We start from the raw sequence: 22,404 nt of genomic DNA on the forward strand, positions 1-22,404 counted from the left end.
CACAGTTATTCGTCATTTTTCATAAGTGCCTGTTTTAGAATGCTTGCATCATCTGGTTTTTAATTTGACCTTTTTTTACGTTTTATTTTACTAGGAATAAATGAAGTTCACTACACTGTAACAATAAGCACACGCGCCTGAAGAGCTTATTTTTATCTGAGCAATTTGATAAGGAACAGTTTTGAACCAAAAATTTACTGCCGTAGATCAACAGTATTCTAGATGAAATTTCAATTAATTTTGCATCATCTCATGTAATTTTGCATATAGCAGATTATGAGAAATTCTCGCAATTACGCTCTTGTGTCACAATACGTAATTAAATGCCATTCTCTGCAAAAAGGTAGCTTAAGTGCACAGGAACATCGTGAATTACCAGAATGCAAGTGGCTTCTGTTAGTGGCACTTGTGTTTTTTTCTCTATTTTTAAATGCATTATATTTTTGTGTAGTAATAAAGGATGCATTTCACACAAAAGCATAGTACCAAATGGCGGTTCTGCATTTCACATATTTACTAACCCTGGGCGGAGTAAGTGGAGTGGTGCTCAGTGTAGTTCCACTGAGTTTAAAAAAATCTCAGTGGCACTCTGCACCGCTCTCCTTCACCCCAGGCAAGTTTTTTTTAATTTTTTTTAAAACCCAATTCCCTTCTCTGTGGGCCGCCCTCCTCCTCGCCGTGCTGTCTCCTTCTTTCCATCATCCTCCTCCTCGCCTCCCCCTACGTATTACGTCTTGCATGAACTGCGAAGGTAAGTGTTTTAAAAAAATATATTTTTGAAGGGCCTGGACTCAGAGTTGGGAAAACTCCGCTAACTCCGCTGGCGGAGTGGAGTATTCGGCCCGGGGTTCATATTTACGTGTAATTTCGCATCATTTTTCCGAAATTTTGCATAATTACACAAAAGCAAATTACCCAATTTTCGCACATCCTTCCAGCCAAAACTTTAGTATGAGAATGCCACATATATAAAATAAGGGAGCAGTAGAGATCCTGGAGACACTAAGGGCAGATTTACAATAACAGGCGCATCCCCAGGGATGCGCCAGTTATTGTGCGCCACAGCTCCGCCACCCATGGTGTGCCGCATTTTTACAATGCGGCGCACCATGGGGCAAAAACGGCACAGATGCGTGACGCATCTGTGCCGTAAAGGCGGCGCATTGCTGGAGTTGCGTCGCAAGCGCAACGCAGCTCCAGCAATGCTCCGGGGGGTCCTAACTGTCCAATGCTGCGTCAAGCCTTATGCCTGCTTCAAGCAGGCGCAGGGTTTTGACGCAGCATTGGCCTAAAAGTGCCTGCATGAAATCTTGTAGATTTCACGCAGGCATTTTTGCGAGGCGCACCTGCCCCGGAACGCCCACCCTGCGGCGGAACACCCACAGGGCTTTACAATGTGACGCATCTGCCTAGATGCGTCACGTTGTAAATGGGTCGCAGGGATGCGCCACGTTTACGCCGCCGTTGCGTGACGCAACAACAGCTTAAACGTGGCGCAAGTCTGACATAAATCTGCCCCTATAGCTTTAGCACGTACTGATTGACAGGCATATAAAGCAAACGAAGCACAGTAAGCAGGTCTGAGGGCACAAATCACCATTCATCTGTTCTCATTTTTTGTAACCTGCTACACATGGCTGCACCTCTAGGATATTATTTTTATTTATACTGCAAACACTTGCACACCAGTAACACACACACGTACATAGACATATAGACTCACTCCAAGCACACCTGCATACAAACATAGTCATAAACACACAAAGGCTACCTTTCTGTCTCTCTCCATTTCGCTCTCTCTTTCTCACACACATGTAGATAAAGGTAAATATAGAACCATTTACACTAACACATATATGTACACAGCTATACACAAAGCGACACATGGTCTCATACCTGCCAACTTACAAATGAATGCCACAGTGTGAGGAGGGGGTGGGGGCTTGGAGGGGGCAGGGCCTCATGCCAAGAACTACCTAAGAGGCACTCTACCCTTCATCAAGTTCCCCACGTTCCTCCTAAAAAAGAAATACAAAAGGTCATTGAGGCTGTTGCCGATGTCCTGGGGTGTTTTCACACCTCTTAATGGCCATTGGTTGATTAATGCCTCCGAAAACGAGTGAAATTCCACGGTTTAAATTGGTTTTCAGCACGTTTTCCCTGCCACATTGTGATTTTGGCTCCTGACCAGGTGACCGTTTGAAGTGAGCCCAAATCCTGTGACACACAGCGGCACCGTGTGAGTTGACAGGTCTGTGATCTGTCACACATAGATACAAGCACACACATGCACAGACACAAAGAGACATAGGCACACACAAACTTGCATAGAGAAGCACACATTAAAATAGACAATCACCCAGACACAGCCTCACACACGCCCTCTTTTTGTCTCTCTTTATTTCTCTCTCCTCTGCTCCCTTTTCCTCTTGGGGCCACATGTATCATTATTTCAAATAGTGATCAGCTAATTTCGATTACCTGCACATTGCAATTAGGCAACCGCTATTTGAATGTATGAAACTCATGCTCTTGCCATTGCTCTTTCATTCTCCTCCCCAGCTCGCCCATTGCTCCCTTCACCCATCGTTGCCATTTTAAAAATAATTGGCGTCCCCCTCCCACGGCCCCAGGCTCCTCAGTTGCTCTTTCCTCCACCCGCTCTTATATTGCTTCATCGCACCCCCCCTCTTGCAGTCATATATATATATATATATATATATATATATATATATATATATATATATATATATATATATATATATATATATATAAAAAATTAAAACAAAATTGGAGGGCTGAACAAATGCTATTTGCTACTGGGCCACTCTTCCCCCTATGTGCTTTTGCACATACTTTTTAAATGTATTTACCGGTCCAAGCTTGGCACTACATCATGAGCTGCAACTTTTTTGCCACTGCATCGACAAACAAACATTTGTTTACGCTTTGTTGATGTGAAGTAGCATTGCCAAAGGTTGGCAAAGGCAAAAGGTCTGGTAACACCACTAAAAGGCGCCACCTATTGGATTCAGCAATGTTTCCTCCTATTTTAAAAGTAGTCCTCTCACTCTTTGTTGTCTTCTCTCATGGGTATCCATTTTCCTCTGTGAATGTGAGAGAGATAAATGAGGTGGGCAGCTTTATACTCTTTTCTTATTTCTCCTACTCAGGTTCCTTCAGCAGCCTGGATGACATCCATTTCTCTGAGGTGAGTAGCACCAAACTGTCTGTGACTTCTCATGTGGGGACCTGTGGCCAAGAATGGGATGGAGGGTGGGTGGTAAGAGAGGAAGAGTGTGGGGTAGGGGTAGAAGTAAAGATTCAGAGATGTGTTAAGGCCTGGTCAAAGTACGCAATTGCCCAGGGCCACCACCTTCCACAGCACCTTTGGGAAAGTGAACTTTCTCTCTGTTTGACTTCTGTCTATTCTATTTCGTTAGTTACACCTCTTGCTCTCTTTGACTATCTCTACCTCTGACTCTGCCTGACCCAGGATCACATGAATGATTTGTGGGGCCCTGTGCAAGACATGTTTTAACTGTTTTTGTGTGATCCAATTAAACTTTAACATATCATTTAGTATTGTTTGGCATTGTGGCGTTTGAATTAGCATAACATGGGTAATAAAATTCAAATGTGTTCAGTACAGGCACCCCCAAATTACATCTTGCCCGGGACCCTCAAAATCCTTATGATGACAATGCAAAGATTTAGGCATATGACGGAGATTCGAGAGGGTAGAGGGCAAGAGATACTATGCTTATATGTATGTAGTACATACAGAGGGAAAACCCAGGTGAAAGCCAGTGGAGTGCTAAAAAAGGTCAAAGGCCAAGATACAGTCAACATGTGATGGGCAGCAGGCTTCTAAGAGCGAGACTGGACTATTATAGCATTGAGATGTTATGTTCTTTAAAAAGGGGTTTCTTCATCTCTTTCCTATGTTGAAGCAGAGTTGGGCAGTCCTGATTAAGGGGCGCAATGTGTAATAAGTGCCAGGGATGTGCTGTGCGAAATTATCAGCCTGAACTGGGAGGGGGCAGAGCCAGGCATTTGAGGGCACAGTTTCTAGAGGATGTTGGTGTACTGTGGCACTAAAATGCTTCTCACAAAGGATCACAACAAATACAATACTGTGTCAACCGCTCACTCACCCATGGTGAGGCATGCTGCCCTTTGAACATGTGCTTCGGAACCCCAAATATAGCTATGAAGTTTTATATAAATACTGCCATACAATACAATCCAGTCTGTATATCAGACGGACAAGGAGTGGGGCATTCTGGAAGACAGAAAAGGAGAGTCAGGGGGCCATGTCTCACACATTGTTATCAATTTACTATCCTCAGTCCATCGCCACAATAAATCGTTTATCACTCATGCCGTTTCCACCGGGACCTGGCTCCCTGCTCCGGAGGCAGCAAGAAGATGCGCACCTTCCTTTCATGAAGAGGTACAGTGCTTACTGCATCCTTTGGGGTGGTACAGGAATCGTGACAGCGAAGGATGGTGCAACAATGGCGGCGATGAGGGGTGCTGTGGGAATGGTGGCTGTGAGGCAGGAGTGATGGCAGAGAGGCATGAATGCGAGGTAGGAGTGACGGCTGTGAGGCAGAAGCATTGAATAGGTGGGTGAAGAGAAGACAGTTTCCGTTTTTATAATGACTGTTAACTGACCATGTTTTTATTCTTCAAGATTTTTTAATCTTATTTATTGATACACAATGTGAATTTTGTAACCTTCTTTTAAAGATATATGTGTTATATCTAAATAAAGATAATTGATTTGATTTGATTTGTGTGGGTGAAGATAATACTGATGCTTTGGATGTGAGAGGCAGCAGTGTGAGGCAGGAGCGATGGCTGGGAAGCAGGAGGGATAGTTGTGGATAGTAGTGGGACCAGGGTGATGCTTGTGAAGTAGGAGTGATGACTGTGAGATGTCAGAGAAATGTGTTAGTCGAGAGCTGAACAGGATAAAGTCAGAGGCGGGGTGAAGGCGGGCCCTGTGGGGTAGCAATATTGAAGAAGGTGTAGATGGAAGCCCCGAGCACTGGGATTTTTAATTAGAGAAAGTTTATAAAGTTATGGGGAACAGATATGGAGTGAGTAAAACCTCGGAGGGTATCACTAAGGAGGGATTAGAGGGACTGTGACATTTCTCAGGGTAAGATGTTTAAAAAGATGTTCAGAGTGTGAAAGAAAGAGAATTGTGCAACGTTAAGTGCCAGAGGTATAGGGTGTGGTTAGAAGTGAGAACTGTGAGGGATGAAGGGGCTGCATTAGCGATAGAAGGGTGAGTGTGGAAGCGGTGGTTGCATGTGGCGGAGTGCTGGCAGTGGAGGAATGTGTAGGGTGGCACAGGAGTGTTGTATATGGCGGCTGGTGCAGGGGTGTTGGTAGGGGTGATGATGTAAGTGTGTGTGTTGGATGGTGTAGGAGTGCTCGTGGGGGAGCATTGTGTAAACGTGCTTGATTGCGTATGAGTATGGTCTGTGTTGGCTGGAGCAGCAGTGCTGGTGGGTGGGCATGGTGTTGCAGTGCTTGATGAGTAATAGTGCGATCTATATTGGCTGGTGTAGGAGCGCTGTGGGGGGAGCATGATGTAGAAGTACTTGCTGGTGTAGGCGTGTTAGGTATGGTGGCTGGTGTAAATACACTGGGAGTGGAGGACGGTGTGGCAGTGTTGTCTGTGGTGTCTGTAGTAGGTATGGTAGGTATGAAGGGCGGTTATGTAGGAGCACGGGGTGCTGTATGAGCACTGGCTTCATGGCGATGAAGGACAGCAGGCTCTGGCTACATTTGTGAAGTGTTGTTAGCTGTGGCGTGGTGTTGAAGCGCCAAGTGTAAACGTTATTGCTGTGGCGGACTGTATACATATCACTGTTATGGCAGATAGAGCAGAGCTGTGTGGTGTGATGTCTGCTGAATTGTGGTCATGGTGGTTTGGGAAATGGGGCAAGTGTATTATTGTGAAAAAATGTGTAAAAACTACGGCTGAATGGAATGTCACGTTGAGTGACAGTGCAAACTCTGCCTGGTATCGGGTTGCACTTTCAGAAATTTACAGGTGGTGGTTTCAGGCTGATTGATTCTTGTCTCTTTTTCTTGCTCACAGCTATTCCTACGACTCAGGCTTCTTTAATGTTGAACGAACAGGTAAAACAAACTGTCGATTCTCAAACACTTATATGCCCGCAGTACATAGAATATCCACTTGAGGTCACTGCAAGCCCACAGATAGCTTGTGTAGGCGCATAGTGCAGCCATGTTTGAAAGGCGTGAAATGATTTATTCAACGACAAAGCTGTTCTTCTAGGCCCACTGGTCTCGAAACTTGCATTCACCTCCTCCACGCAGGCGGACTGAAACCTGCTAAGCCTAGACATGTCCACCAATGCAATGTAGCAGCAGTTATGGCGTTAGAGGAATTTCTGCCAATAGTGACAACCCTTCCAGGCATTTTCAACAAATGATTTTAAATACTGCAAATTTGACTCCAGACTAGAAGTATGATGGCACTGCATGAGGTATAGACAGGGTACAGGGTAGACTGAATAATGAGGCATGGTTTGGCAAATTGTGTATCATTATACCGAAAATTGTGTTGTTTTGTTATTTTAACGTACATTACGCCAAAGGGACCCTTCTGCTACAAACACAATACATTATTTAATTTTAAAAACACTATATACACCTTCAACCCGTGTGGGCATATTATCAAGGGGGTTTATCTCCGCTTTTTTGGCTTTAAAAGCCAAGAAAGCGGAGATAAAATTATCTCCCTATTACCTAGCTGTCGCTAACACCAGTTAGCGACAGCTAGTAGGAGATAGCGACCATCTTGGGCCCCACTTTGCATGTCAGTGATATTTATCACTAATGACATGCAAACTGGGCGTGCCAAGATGTTAGCGACTGGAAACAGTCGCTAACATCGCTATCTCCTATTACCAACTTTTGGAGATATTCGCGCTAAGCGCGAATATCTCCATAAGCTAACACCTGCCCCTGAGCAGTTCTTAGCCATGTTATCCAATGGTAGGTGGATAACATGGCTAAGAGCATTTGCTCGGTAATGCATGAATATCGCTGACTTTACAGCGATATTAATGCATTTCGGCCGATTTTTATCGCTTAGGAGATAAACCTTGAAAATAGCAAGGCTCCTAAGCGATAAAAATCGCCGCAGCTCGGCAATAAAAATATCGCCGCTAAACCAACATAGCGATAATTATCGCAAGTTGTTGGTAACATGCCCCGTGGTTTTTAAAATGTTATTCACAAACAAGTAGTGATTTAGTTTGCCACCGAAGCACAGATACAACATTGCATTAATACTGTCCATTCTGACTCCAAAAGAAAAATGGTTTAAGAAAAACATATAGGTCCTCATTTATGAGAAATGACGCATCGCTGCGTGAAAGCAGCGATGCGTCACTTCTCAGTGCGCACTCCTTGCGTCATTCCTGATGCTTCATATTTAATGTATGACGCATCATGTCGCAAGGAGTTACAAATACATCAGTATTTCTGACGTATCTGTATGGCGCAAAAGTGACTCATTGCTGGAGTGTGTCACAAAAGTGACGCAACTCCAGCAATGCGTCCTTTCACATGGGGCAAGCCCCATGTGAAAGGGCCTGCGTCAGTCTTACGCCTGCTGTGAGGCAGGCACAAGATTTTGACGCAACGGCGTCCTAAAAGTGATGCAGTGAAATCTCATAGATTGCACTGCGTCACTTCTACGACCCTTCCTTGCGTCAATACGCCCCCCTTGCATACATTATACCTGCCGCAGGCATAATGTGGCGCAGGGGTTTACAAAGTGACGCATCTACCTAGATGCGTCACTTTGTAAATATGGCGCAACAAGGCGCATTTTTACGCCACTGGTGCGTCACAAAAAGTGACGCACCGGCGGCGTAAAAGTGACGCACAGCCTCATAAATGAGGCCCATAGTGTTGCACTCAGCAAAAAACACACCTACATGTGCCTTCTTCAGGTAATAAAAGGTGTCCCTCTTTTATTCTGCATATTTCATTTATGCTTTAGAACAGCTGCAATGCAGCGCTGTGATTGGTTCTGAGCATCCTGGTTCGACCGAATGCTTGAAAAGCGCGTGCCAGGCTTAAAGCACGTGCCCAGCAAACTTTTTTTATTAAGAAACATAAACTTGCACAGTGGGAGTTTGTTTTCTCAATACTGCAACCAAATGGCCACAACACAGAGGGAGTTTCTCCCTGTGCCTGGGAGCCATGCTGCAGTTTCCCTGCCAGTGTCATGCAGAGATCGGAATGAATATGTGACAGTTATGCCGCCCTCAGTAAGGAATGATGAGCGCCACTGTAAACTGTCGCCAGGTGGGAGGTTTCCACCAATGGAGCGAGCAGAGGCGCAGCTGACGTAAAAACAGAAAGTTGGGGAGGGTCAAGGGGACTATATTTATAGACCATCCAAACTCAATACCCCTAATCAGACTACAATGAACAAAAAGAGTTGGAGGGTCTGTTGGCTAGGGTTGCTGAGTCTAATAGGTCCTTATTCAAGTAACCCTGTTGGATTGCACTAAATCAGACCAAGTGGTCACATGACACGGGTATATAGTAGATATCCTATCAGCCCACCCATTTGGCGGAGCCTCGTCATGTAGGACGTCTGACCAGGGTGGTGAGTCTAGGCCCAGGTGAATTGGCCAGATAACACACACTACTGGTTTATATTTTTACAGTGTCCATGCCACTGAGTGGTGCTGAGAAATTGCAGTGCAAAACAGGGAGTGAGAAAGAGTGAAGCTAAAATGACGGTCGAGGCAAAGAAAAATAGTTTTATTGAAGATATTCACCAGGACGTCAGGTTAAAAAGAAGTGTAAAACAGTGTTGAAAAAATCACTGTGATGCTTTGCTGTACTGTGGATTAGGCCAACATGTTTCTGCCTAAGGTGAAATTACACCGGCATTCTTCAGGGCCAGATACAAAAAGATCTTGCTACTGCAAAGATACACTCAAACTTATTGTGCAATGTGAAAACATGAAACGGACAAACCAAATTAATTGAAGAGTTGTCCAGATTACTGGAGAGGTCTCGTAGACCATCCTACCATATCCTCCTGATCAGTAGTTGTAGGAGGAAGTAATCCTGTGAATAAAAAACAACAAATAATATCTGTTCTTACATCATAATAGACTAATTACATAATAAGGACCATAGTATAGACTCAGCTGGGCTAGTCCCTATTAGAACAGCCACAACAATATATGGTAGAGGTTTCATTAGGAGTAAACCATCAGTCATTGCTGAACACTATTTTAAACACATTGTGAAAGACTTACCCAGCAATATGTGGGAGTCGAGCCTCACCTCACCCGGCAACGGCTCGGAGATTGAGGCCCCGCTCTATGCACAGAACATAAAAAAATGTATTTAGGATTTAGTCCTGAGTTGACTCAGAGAAATGTAGTCAATATCAGGTGGTACAATCTGTGCAATGAAAACTGGTTGTCTGACTGCCCCACCTGGTCGCCAACCCATGGAGATCAATTAGAAGGTATAGCTCAAGGCATAGAAAATGTCTAATCACAAACTAGTTAGGTCAAACTTTAGCAAGTACCCCTAATAGTTAGGTGATGACTGTGTGACTGTCAGGTAATAGGCCACTCCCAACCCTCACTAGGACCAGGAAAAGAAAACTCTTGTTAGGAGTGACTGCTCAAACATAATGAGTCTAAGTGGGGAACCTGAGTCCTGTGCTCATCTAAAAGGTAACCTAGGCATAACTGAGATTGTACCCAAACCCCTGATCTATTTGTAAAGAGGGGTGGACCAAATTGAATTGGAACGGTCTGCTGGGGAACAGTGTCTACCTAAAGGCAGTTGTGGCTCAGAAACTCATATGTCTAAGAGGGAAACCCCCGTGTACCCATAGAACATGAAGGAGCGAAAAACGATCTTTCTACTCACCTCTCCGTCGGTACCTCTCGGCTGACACCTAAGCCGAAGGGGAGGCGACGAGGAGAGGTGAGACTTGTGTAATTATACCCTGCCTGATTGGACAATCTGCAACAGCTGGCGTCCTATCGCTGTTGCCGGTCTTTGCAAGGGCCTCTGTTCTGCGCATGCGTGGCGGCTAGACACCTCAAATCCCGCTGCGTACTCAGTGCTGAGTATGCGCGATGATGTGTAGCCGGCCCACGCATGCGAGCGATATGTCTCGAAGAGCGTGCGCCCATGGCGCATGCGCTACACAGAGGGGCATGCTTCAGATGGACAATAGCAGTATCCCCGGTGCGCGCATGCTCAGTTGAGCAACATCAGTGAACAGCACTCGAAGATGGTGTAACTAGCGGTGCTTCGTCAAAATAACCTCTAGCACCCATGTCAACCGATCGTAAAGCTACTAAAAACGTCGATTACCTTGAGAAGGCGCTGATAGCTAACTCTCACTGCGAGTTTCAGCATGTCGTGATCATATCCATGTAACCACTCTGTACACGCTCAAGGGATAGTGAGGAACGGATGATGCGCCTAAGTAATATGTAAGTAGTGTCAAGGGCATCAGGCTAAATGTCATTCAGTATGCTGTGAAAAATTATCAGAAAGTGAAGAACCCAATGGTCAATATGACAGAGGCACAAAAATGACAGAATGGTCCTCCATATATAGTGAAGTGGTCTATATCATGGTGAACTCAAACGCGAGGTGGCACGAGTCTTGACTTGTACTGTTGGTGTCTTAAATGGAACCGGCAGAATGATGACACGGGCTACACTGTATATCATCGCTGAAGTGAAAAATGTTTCACATGAAGTGTAACCAAGTGCTAATGTGCTAGGTCATCCACTGATCAGAGAGGGTGTCCTTGGTGGATCACAGGTGTTCAGATGGACACCCAAGGTATGTTGTCATTCAACCCCGATGTATCAGTTTTCAATTTAAAAATCCAGCGTTGTTCCTTGATAAAAAGAAACCTGGAGACATCTGATATGTGTGGTGGGATAAAAGGTTGCTCTAGAACAACCCACCTGAGATCATCAGCTTTATGTTTTTTGATCAGAAAGTGGTTCGTTAGACATGTGGACTGTTTACTACACCGTATTGTGCTCTTATGTTCGCTGATGCGAAGCTTAACTTTCCTGGTAGTATGTCCAATGTAGGCCAGACCACACGGGCATGTGATCTTGTAGATCACTCTCTCCGAGTTGCAGTTGGTATGGTTCAGCAACTTCCATGGTCTGTCAGTTCCGATGTCAATGGAGAGAGTTTTGCAGGTCTGTGGACACGACGTACAGCTGCCACAGGGGTAATGCCCTTGGACCGGAGTGGTATTCCAAATGGTGTCAAGGGTGGTGGTGACTTCTTTCCTGTATGTACGTGGTCTTGTATGGACCAGTGCATCCCTGATGCTAGACCCTCTTTTGAAGGCAAACAGGGGTCTGGGTATTACCCCAGAAGCCGTGTTCAGGATTTTCCAATGCTTCAAAACAGTTTTCTTTACCATGTTCGATCTGGTACTGAAAGTGTGTACCATCGTGATCCTTTCGGAAGGTGCCTTCGTATGTCGATGTTCGATCAGTGCCTCTCGATTATTGTTGAAGGCCCTCTTGTTGGCCCGACGTATCAGTTGGTTGGGGTAATGCCGCTCCTTCAGGTTGCATGACAGTTCTCTCGCATGTTGTTCATACAGTTGGTTAGAAGAACAGTTACGCCGGACCCTCAGAAATTGGCCCACAGGCAAATTGTCACGTAGTGACTGTGGATGGAAACTCCGGTAAGATAGTAGGGAGTTACGCGCCATCGGTTTCTTGTACAAACGGCTCTGCAACACTCCTCCTTCTGGAAAAATCAGAAGGTCCAGGAACGGTAACTGCTCTTTGCTGTACTCCACGGTGAAGCGGAGATATTGATTCCTGGAATTCAGCCACGTGTGAAAATCGTTGATCTCTGCACTGGTGCCCCTCCAGATGACGATAATATCATCTATGTATCGGCGCCATAGCAACACCTTGCAGAAGTAAGGGTTGCTGTTATTCAGGATATGGTCTAGCTCAAACTGATGCATGTACAGATTCTCCAGACTGGGAGCGAAGACACTCCCCATTGATGTCCCCGAGACTTGGAGATACAGAGCATCTTGGTACTGGAAGTAGTTCTCCATCATTGCCAGTCTGGCACACTCCATGATAAAAGGTATCGGAGTGATGGTTTCCGGTGGTCTGGATTCAAGTTGGTGTCTTATGCAATCCAGGGTCTCTTGCTGCGGGATGCATGTATAAAGGGATTCAACGTCGAAACTTACCAAAAGGTCGGTCTCGACATTGAACTCCGTCACTGCAAGAAGGCGAAGGACATCATCAGTATCCTGCAGGTACGTGGGTGTCTCTCTGACCAGTGGTTTGAGGTAAAAATCAACAAAAGTGGACAGCGGCTCAAGAAGAGACCCAATACCCGAGATTATGGGGCGACCCGGAGGTGGTCTCTTCTGCTTGTGTATTTTTGGGAGGCAGTAAAAGTAAGGGACCACTGGATGGGCCGTGATCAAGAACCTTGCTTCCTGAGATGTAATCCATCCCTCACAGGATGCTTCTTCAATGAGACTTTTGATATCATTAGAAAGTCTCATGGTTGGGTCTTCGGTGAGTCGACGGTAGGCCTTGGCATCGTTCAATTGTCGTAAGCACTCTCTATGGTAGATGTCTGTGTCCTGTATGACAACCGCACCGCCTTTGTCGGCGGGCTTAATGGTAATACTGGTGTCTTTAGACAAGGTTGCGAGTGCCAGCTTCTCCGTCCTGGTCATGTTGAAGAAAGACTTCTTTTCTGTGCGGTCTGCATTCATGATGTCATGAGTGACCGCCTGCTCAAATGCAATGACCCTAGGGTTACTTGAATAAGGACCTATTAGACTCAGCAACCCTAGCCAACAGACCCTCCAACTCTTTTTGTTCATTGCAGCTGACGTAAACCTGGCGTTTCTACTGCTTGTAAATAGAGTGAGATTACTGCAAGTTTGACAGGAGGGACCACTGCCAATTAGACCGGTGCCCCCCCCCCCCCCCCAAGGCACTCTAAGTAAAGCCCTGCATCATGTATGATGTTATCATGTACGTAATTGGGACTAATTTGAGGTTTTATTGTACCATTGCTTTAGAAATGCACTAACCTTTGCAGTTGTGCATGGAGGGCATGGACATTATTTGAACGCAATGTTTCCTACTGAGTTCTAACTTTTATCTGATACAAGAGAACAATGCTTGTCTGTGTCATGCGAACCACGTTGACTGTCCCTCCCACCTGGCTCTATCCTACAAATATTCTTGGTACTAGAATGAGCACTGTTAATAAAAAGAGTTTTTAATAAAAAATATATATATATTCTTGGTGCAAATCTTAATGTCCTTAAAAACCTCTGTCTTAGGGAATGTCAGGAACACGCCGCTGTACTCCTCCAGTGTATCTCCAACGAGCCTCTTTAGCATCCCAACTTCCTGCGACAGCTGGGCTCACAGAGGAGTCCTCTGCAGGTAAAGTAACCCCTGGCTTGCTGTGTGGTCTTCTTCTCTTCTGTGTCCTCAAAGCCCTCAGCTTTTCTCTCTCTGTCTCCAGACAGCTGACCATCACCCTTCCAGCAGAAGATTTCTCAGGCACCCAGGGTCACACTGATCAGTGCGTGGGAGACACCATCTCCATAGTGGGCGGCAGCCACAAGGGTGTCTATGTGAAGTGGGTGAAGCCCGGCTCAGAGGCCGAGACAGCCGGGTTAAGAGAGGGTTGCCGCCTGTTGAAGGTAGGTTGCGGTCGGGAGGCCCTTCTTCCAATCCTTTATCTTACTTCTAGAGGGTGGGGTGTCCAACACAGGGCCAGGAGGGTCAGATCAATACTTATTTTTCATGATTTTCACTGACTGTAAATTAGTTCATTTCAAATTAATTATCTGTAAATATTTAGATATTCTAAAAATCTGGCGTGGGTCGGCAGTACTGGACTTCATGCAATACAGTGTGATCTAGGAACAGGGCTGGACTGGTATTACCGGGCATCAGGTGTTTCCCTTGGAGGCTGGAATGGTGGGGGCTGGTTCTATAGCCGGGTGACGGCTGGTTTCGTTACCGTAGGCCAGTTTTGCAGCATTGCTGCACTATCGGCCCCCAGTAACAAACGCAGCAGTGCTTCACACTTGAACTCCCCTCCTGGGGCTGGCATGACAAAATTGCCAGGGTTGCTTTGGCTTACCAGTCCGGCCCTGTCTAAGAAGTTGTAAGACAAGTTTAAGATGTGTCTGAGGTTGAGCAAAAGACCATGGTGATTTGTAAGCTTTTTTTGTCTCACTAGATTAAGGGCCACATGTACAAACATTAGGAATAAAGATTTCCTAATTGCAGTTTTCTCTGAATTGCAATTATAAAATCGGTATTCTTAATTAGGAAACTCATTGAGTTCCATTTAGGGATCCTTGTGGGTCGCAAATCAACCCACGTCATGAATATTAACGAGGTATGTCCTAGTTTGCGACCCATTAGAAATCAAAGTCATCTCAGGGGATGGTGGCCTGCTGAGGTCAGCACCCCAAAATTTCTGGGATCGTTTTTTAATAAAGCAATCTTTTTTTTTTAAATTGCAGACCATTTTCCTTTATAGGAAAATTAGGCGCATTTAAAAAGAATAAAATGAAACCTAGAAGTTTAATTTTTTTAAGTGCAGGCAGTGGTCCGTGGGACCACTGCCTGCTCTTAAAAAATATTTGTATGTACATTCTCAAAATGGAAGGAGGTCCTTGCTAATTAGTTACCACCAGTTTTAAACTGGTGATAAAGTGTTACTGTTTTGTAACTGGAATTCGGTCACAAAATAGTAATACATACAATCCCGATTCGGTATTTGAAAGGGACGCCCTAAACACGCCTCTTCCAAATGCCAAATCACAAATGCTAAATGTGATTCAACAACAAGTTTCCAAAGCGCATTTTGTACTTTTGGAAAAACATTTTTCTGGTCACAAACAGCTCGATTCTGCGAAGTGGGGCATTTGCGACCTGAAAATGTTTTGTACATCTGGCCCTAAGGGCCTTATTAAGAGGTTGGCTGAGTTGGATATCCGCCAACAAGTGGCAATTGGCCAATTCAGAGTATTTTGGACCCATCTGCATGGGCTACTACAAGGTCGGCATCGGACTATTGAGCCTATTTGCATATATTTACTCTGCCTCTACGATGCGGTAGTAGCCATGGACACAGCTGTGGACTCTATATTGTTATCTAGTGGGGCGCATCGGATACAGATGTTGTATGTTATCTTTTCTTTTTTTTCCGTCATGTGATGTCACTGTTATCATTTGTAAAATAAAATAAAAAAATAAAAAAGAGTATTTTGTGACATTCAGGTCAATGCACTTTTAACCCCTTCGATGCTCATGTCATGAGGTACACCTCTCGTACACTCATGATGAGCTGAGCTCGTCATGAACAATGGGAATCCATCAATGTCAGCGCACGGGGTAAATCTGCACCGCACCGATGGTGTTAATACAGTGGATGGGATATCCACCAATGTCCACGGATGTCCTGCATCAGTTCATCGCTAGGAAGGCTGTAATGCTTTTTTTACTGGAATGGCACTGAGTGAAAGGCAAAAAGAGCACCGCACTGTACTTAAAAGGTGCACATAGGGGCCTATTTACAGTGGGGTTGTGCCACCGGAAAGTCACTTTTTACAACGTTCCGGTGGCACAATCCTCTGCACCATATGTACAAAGTGGTGGTAAGCACTTTACATGGCTTAATCCCACTTTGTAAAAATGTTACCCTTTCACACAGTTTTCTGTGTGAAAAGAGCATGCAATGGGTATTGCTGTGAGTGTTCCACTGTAACATCCAATGCTTTTTGGCGATGCCCCAGATTTGCAAGGATCTGTAAATCCGAAGCCGCGCCAAAAACTAACACCGTGCAAAAGAAGGCATTAGATTGGCGCAACGAGGAGAAATACTATTATTTCCTTGCTACTTTTTTTTGCATATTACGTTTTTTGCTTTTTCTATCTCTGCTGCATTCTGCAGCACATATAGAAAGAGCAAAACAGAATATTGATCGTTTATAATGCAGGAAGGAGCACCCTCCTTCACAGAAACTATCATTCCTTGCAACGCAGCACCCTTGCACTATGGCGCAAGGATGTATGTGTTAACGTTAGCGCTATTTTTAGCACCAGTGCAAATGAAAACACGGGGATGCACTGCATTGTTGTAAATATAGCAGATATCTTTGAAATTACGCATCGCAGTTTTGTGGAATTTGCCATTGTGCTGTGCCATTTCCTTGTAGATATGCCTCATAGTCCTTAGTCATACGCACGCCGAATATGACGTGTTTGAGTGTTGCTAAATAAGATTTAGAGTTGGACCTTGGCACAAAAGTTAGTGACTGGGGGGCGTGGCCAAGATGGCGGACGTGCCTTGCTGAGCTCCCGCCGCCGGTCACCGAATTTAGCACTAAATCAGCACTGACCCGGCCGAGAGTGGCCCCGAGAGACTCCTGGCACCGGCGCCACAACAGCGGCGACCTTCTGGCCCGGTTCTGAGACCGGAGGCAGCCTGACCCGTGCAGTATTCGGCCGCGGAGACAGCGGCTGTTGGGGCCTAGCACACTCCACGAGTCGGGAGCACGCACAAGAGTGAGGCCGAGGAGGGCGGAGCCACTGAGCCGCCTGAGATCGCCCGAGGCGGGCACCAGCTGAGGCGGCGGGTCCGGCCCGCGCGGAGACGTGCGAGGCTTCCCACGGTCCCACGTGGAAGCTTCTGCGGACCTGCCGCCCCCGTCGGGGATCGGAGCGGACACTGCCCGGGCTGCCGCCGGCTCCCGTCACCGGCCCTGGCGGCGCCGCCTGGAGGACCCGCGCGAGCCCCGGGACCTGACTCGCAGCACAGTGGAGAAGAGGTACGGGGGGGGAGAGACAGTAACAACAGCCCCCCCCCCCCCTTGCAGAACTCCCGCGTCCCGACTCGCCTGGCCGGGAAAGAATCGGCCCGAGAGGCGCGATCCCCAGCAGCATCCCGCCATCTTGGGCGTACAAGCACTGAAGCCGCGGAGGAGCGCGACAGCGGCCTAGCCCGCGCCCTGCGACCGCTGACACCGTGGGTTGCACTTGGGACCGACTGCCTTCCTGCCCACTTTCTCGAGCTGCTGACCTGCGCGACGGCCCTAGCGCCAGCACGGGATCCGCCCGGGGGCTGCATCTGGGGGGTGCGTCGAGAGTGGAGCCATCGCGCCACACACAGCGCCCGCCTGCACGAGGGGAGCCTGACTACGAGCCCTGCCCTGCTCTCCCACCCACGCTGTAGGCCCGGGCGGCGAATCCAGCAATAGCCCGGATACCGGCCGGAGGACACTCCTGAGATCCACGGCGAGAGGAAGACCCCACCCCCCGGCTTAACCCCTACCTGCGTGGTGAACCCCTGGCGGAGCCCTCACACTCGGGCCCTCACAGCGGGGGCCACATTGCGACGCTGACACCCGGCCGGACACATAGCCAGCACACAGGGCGCGCCACCTCTCCGCCACCCACGTGCCGGACGCCCAGAGACACAGCGGCATCTGCGGCCTGGGCCAGCGGTGCCAGTAGCGGCCTGTTGCTGGGCAGGGGACACCGTAGGGGCCATGTCCAACGCCAGGACAAGGAAAGACCGCTCCATCGCCGAGCTCTTCACCCCCGGCGCCGTGGTGAAGAAGGCGGATGTCGCAACGACCAGCCACCGCGCGGGCCCCGAGAAGAAAAACCAGGCCTCGCCAGCCCAGGGACAGACAGACTCGGAGGGCCCAGTCACGCGCTCCTTCCTGGAGTCGCTCTTCATGGGGCTGCGCGAAGACATCCAGGAGCTGAAGAAAGAACTCCAGGACGAGATAAAGGAGGTGCGCCGGGACACCGACGCCATCGGTGAGAGAGTAGCGGAACTAGAGACGAAGAGCGACGCACGGGACATAGAAATTGAGGTGCTGCGGCAGGAACTGGTGCGCATACACGACCAGCAAGTGGACCTCCAGACGCACGCCGAAGATTTGGAAAACCGCTCCAGGCGGCATAACATCAGGATCCGGGGGGTGAAGCACTCCCCCGACACGGAAGACCTCTTCCAATTCACTCAGGGCCTGTTCAATCATATCCTAGGCCGACCGACAAACTCTCCCCTGGGCCTAGACAGAGTGCACAGAACGGGCCCGCCTAGAGCGGCTACGGCCCACCCAGCGGACATCCTCGTATGCGTACAGGACTTTCGGACCAAGGAGTAGATCCTCAACAAGGCGCGCCAGATGGCGCTGGTGTCCTTTGGCGCACACTCCCCTGCTCTTTATCAGGACCTCGCAGCGCTGACCCTGGAGAAGAGGCGCATCTTCCGACCTGTCACAGCAGAGCTGCGGAAACGCCACATCTCCTACAGCTGGGGACACCCCTTTAGACTTGTGTTCAAGATGGGCAATAATCTTCACCAGATCCGCTCCCTCAGGGAGGCGTGCAACCTCCTGAACATTGAGGAGCCGACTGAGGCCGAGAACCCGGGGGCGGGGGGCACCCCCAGCGAGGATGCACCGGGACGATGGCGGCCGCAGCGGCGGCGACACAGACCGCGGCGTCCCGCCACCAAAGAAATAGCAGAAGGCCAACGAGCAGCAGTGGAGACCGTCGCGCAAGGCCTAGTGAATCAAGAAAACGACTGACCTCTGGCCAAGGTCTCACAGACCTGCGGGGACTCGGCTCGGCCGGGACTGCTCACTCCGGCGGCGGGGGCGGAGCCTCGCTAACCCGCGCTATTTCTACGCCATCCCTTTGATGGCTGACCCAGACGGAGACGTGCACTGTCCGCCGTCACCGTCGCCATCGCCTACACTCCAAGTGTTTCCCTTACCACGGGTCCAGCGGACATTCACCTGGATCTGGGACTATGATGGTTCAGACTTCTTTATGGTTGAGTTGACATGGGCAGAGGGTGGGGGTGGGGGGGGAATTGCATCGGTGCTTGCACCCCTCTCAAGGATTGAACAATGCACTAACGGGGGTTGTGGGGAGGGGGGAGTTGCACCAGTTGGGGCCGGGGGGGAGTTGGGGGAAGCAGGGGAGGGTTGGGGGGGTTCTCCTTGTCCAAGGGATTCTACCACCACTAGCGGAGTCGGTAGGGCTTCCAGCGCAGTGTCTTCCACGGTCCATCAGCCCGCGCCCGCCACCTCCAGGTGGGACCTAGCGTTTCCCCTATTACCTCAGACATGACACGACACATAACAGTGCTCTCGCTTAATGTGCGGGGGCTCAACAGTCCGAACAAACGCAAAGCCATACTGTCCTTCCTCGAGCGTTCCAAGGCGGATATCTGCCTCCTCCAAGAAACACACCTTGTCCGTAGCAACCAGCACAGACTCAAAGCGCGCGCCTTTCCATGGCAGTTCTTTTCCTCATCCCTGAAGAAAGCAGCTGGGGTAGCGATTCTAGTAGCTAAGTCATTCGAGGGGAGTGTCCTCCAGAAGGAAGCTGAAATTAAAGGGCGGCTTCTACTTTACAGCTTCCAGATTGCAGGTCATACTCTACTCGTGGGTTCGGTCTATGCCCCGAATGAGGGGCAGGAAAGGTTCTTACACACAGCGTTGGAGGCCTCAACATCCACCACACACACACACTTACTACTGGGGGGAGACCTCAACATTGTATTTCATAACACAGCAGACCGCTCGGGCCAGAGATCCGGGCAAGTAGGGGCACTCACAGCTGCAGGACACGCACACATAGCGGACTTGGGCCTCATAGACCTATGGCGACATACCCATCCCCAGTCGACGGCCTACACATATTATTCGGCGGCGCGTAAGACTTACGCGAGGCTGGACTATTTTTTATGCTCCTCTCAACTGGCGCTGCAGGTCAAAGAGGTGGAGATAATGCCGGCCGCGCTATCGGATCACTCCCCAGTGGTAGCGACATTTCGAGTGGGGGCCACGCCAGCTCCGCAACGACACTGGCGGCTGCGTGATGGCCTTTTGCAGCTGCCCGATACCCAAACGCGGCTCACGACCGCGATTGACCACTATCTGGGACACAACGCCAACGACGACACCACCAAAGCCACTCAGTGGGCGGCCCCCAAGGCGGTCCTACGCGGTGAACTTATCTCCATCGCCACCGCCAACAACAGAGAAAGGGCTCTGAAGCGTGCCGAGCTCACCCAACGGGTGGCGGAACTAGAACATATGCACCAGCGCACAGGAGCGGCAAGGGCATGGCGCCAACTATGCGCCGAGCGGAAAATGTTGGCCGCTCTAGACCAGGATGTAGCGGAATATACCGCTATGCGCCTGAAGCACGCCTATTACACCGGAGGCGACCGCTGCGGGAAGCTTCTGGCGAGCAGACTGCGGGCGCAAACCCAACGACAGCAGGTGCGCTCTCTCCGATCTGCTGGTGGCAGCCAGATCACAGAGGACGCGGCAATCGCAGCGGCCTTCGGCAACTTTTACACGGCGCTATATGATGCGGACCACTTGGACCCTGCTGCCGGGCCGACTTATTTGCGGGGCGCGGAGCTCCCCACCCTCACCCAAGCCCAAGCGGACTTTCTGGAACGGCCCATAGGCCTGGAGGAAGTCATCTCTGCCATTGCCCGCCTCAAAGTGGGGAAATCCCCGGGCCCCGACGGCTTTACTGCAGCCTTCTGTAAGACCTTTTGTCAGCAGCTTGCCCCCCTCTTGCGCGACCTGTTTAATACCATCGACACGCCTGGTGCCATACACCCGGACCTGCTAGAGGCGTCAATCTCTGTAATTCCCAAACCGGGCCGCGACCCGACGGCTTGCGGCTCGTACAGGCCCATCTCGCTGCTGAATGTAGACTTGAAACTCTACACCGGAATACTGGCGGGCCGCATTGCACCATACATGCAGCAGTTGATAGACCCAGACCAGGCAGGCTTTATCCCCCAACGGCAGACCAGCGACAACACCAGGCGAGTGCTGCACCTCATTGAGGCCGGGTCGCGCACTAAACCGGGCTGCATGCTCCTCACCATCGATGCGGAGAAAGCATTCGACAGGGTGCATTGGCCCTACCTCGACCAGGTTCTTCGACACTTCGGGTTTGGGGAGAAACTCCGCCACCGCATCTTCAATTGTTACCGCCGGCCCAACGCCACCGTGAGGGTGAACGGCCATACTTCCCCGAGATTCGATATTGGCAGAGGCACGCGCCAGGGCTGTCCACTATCGCCGCTCCTATTCGCACTGTACATGGAACCGATGGCCCAGAGGGTGCGACAACACACGCTCATCTCCGGCATTAAATTTGGTGCTGACACGCACAAAATCAGCCTGTACGCTGACGACATTTTGCTGTCACTCACCGACCCGATGCAATCCCTGCGTGCTCTCTTTGTGGAGCTCCATACCTTTGCCCTGGCCTCGGGTTTTAAGATCAATGAAGCTAAGTCTGAAGCCCTGAACATCTCCCTGCGCCCGGACGTGGTGGCCGAGATTAAATCCGAATTCAAGATGCTGTGGTCAGATGCAGCCGTCCCGTACCTGGGCGTGCGTCTGGCTCCTACTGTGCAGGGTACGGCGCGAATCAATTATGAGGCGCTCACAGTCAAACTCCGGGAGCAGCTCCGGCGATGGAAGCCGCTTACACTTTCGTGGCTAGGCAGAATTGCCGCAGTCAAAATGACACTACTGCCTCAGATCTTATATCTATTCCAGACGCTCCCCTTGAATCCCCCGGCCGGCTGGCTTCAACAGACCCAATCTGAGTTGTCGCGATTCATTTGGAACGGCCGCCGACCGCGGTTTAAGCACACCCTCGCCACTTTGCCCCCAACGAACGGGGGGGTCGGTGTGCCCGACCTTGCCCTGTACTTCCAGGCGGCGCAATTGCGCACCTTCGTGGAGTGGTTTCAACTGGAGTCCGGCAAACACTGGCTCTTCCAGGACCAGGCGGTGGCAGGTCGCACTCTTCAAGGCGTGCCCTTCCTGCCGTGCCAGCATCGACCCCCTAATCTGTACGCCTCTGAAATCACCAGCACCGCTCTGAGAGTGTGGGATAGAGTGGCCGTGGCCAGGGGACTGACCACCTTTCCCTCGCCTATGACCCCCATTTTCGAAAATCCTGACTTCACACCAGGCTTGGATGTCGGAGCGTTTACGACCTGGCGGTCGACGCCCTGTAGGGCGGCGGGCCATATGTTCGATCTCAATGGGATCCTTCCGTTCCAACAGGTCAAGGCGGACTACGGCGTGGCCGAATCGGAACGCCTACAGTACCTGCAGGTGCGGCACTGGGTGCTCCACCCCTCGATCCAGCCTGGTGCCCAGCGACACCTCACGCCTTATGAAAAATGGCTGCTGACACGCACTTCGGATAAAAAGTTGATTTCGGACCT

At 49.4% G+C, this 22,404-nt stretch overlaps 1 protein-coding gene across 1 annotated transcript in view; it reads left to right on the forward strand.

Moving 5' to 3' along the window:
• Positions 1–22,404, forward strand: part of CARD10 (caspase recruitment domain family member 10) — a 288,602-nt gene that overhangs the window by 186,573 nt on the left and 79,625 nt on the right. The window contains exons 11-15 of the mRNA XM_086963072.1: positions 3,174–3,211; positions 4,353–4,456; positions 6,122–6,162; positions 13,421–13,526; positions 13,609–13,789. Coding sequence (XP_086819198.1) covers positions 3,174–3,211; positions 4,353–4,456; positions 6,122–6,162; positions 13,421–13,526; positions 13,609–13,789 — 470 coding nt within the window. The remainder of the gene's footprint in view (positions 1–3,173; positions 3,212–4,352; positions 4,457–6,121; positions 6,163–13,420; positions 13,527–13,608; positions 13,790–22,404) is intronic.

The sequence above is a fragment of the Lissotriton vulgaris genome, chromosome 1_1 (assembly GCF_964263255.1).
Source record: "Lissotriton vulgaris chromosome 1_1, aLisVul1.2, whole genome shotgun sequence".
In the NCBI taxonomy this organism is placed as follows: Eukaryota; Metazoa; Chordata; class Amphibia; order Caudata; family Salamandridae; genus Lissotriton; species Lissotriton vulgaris.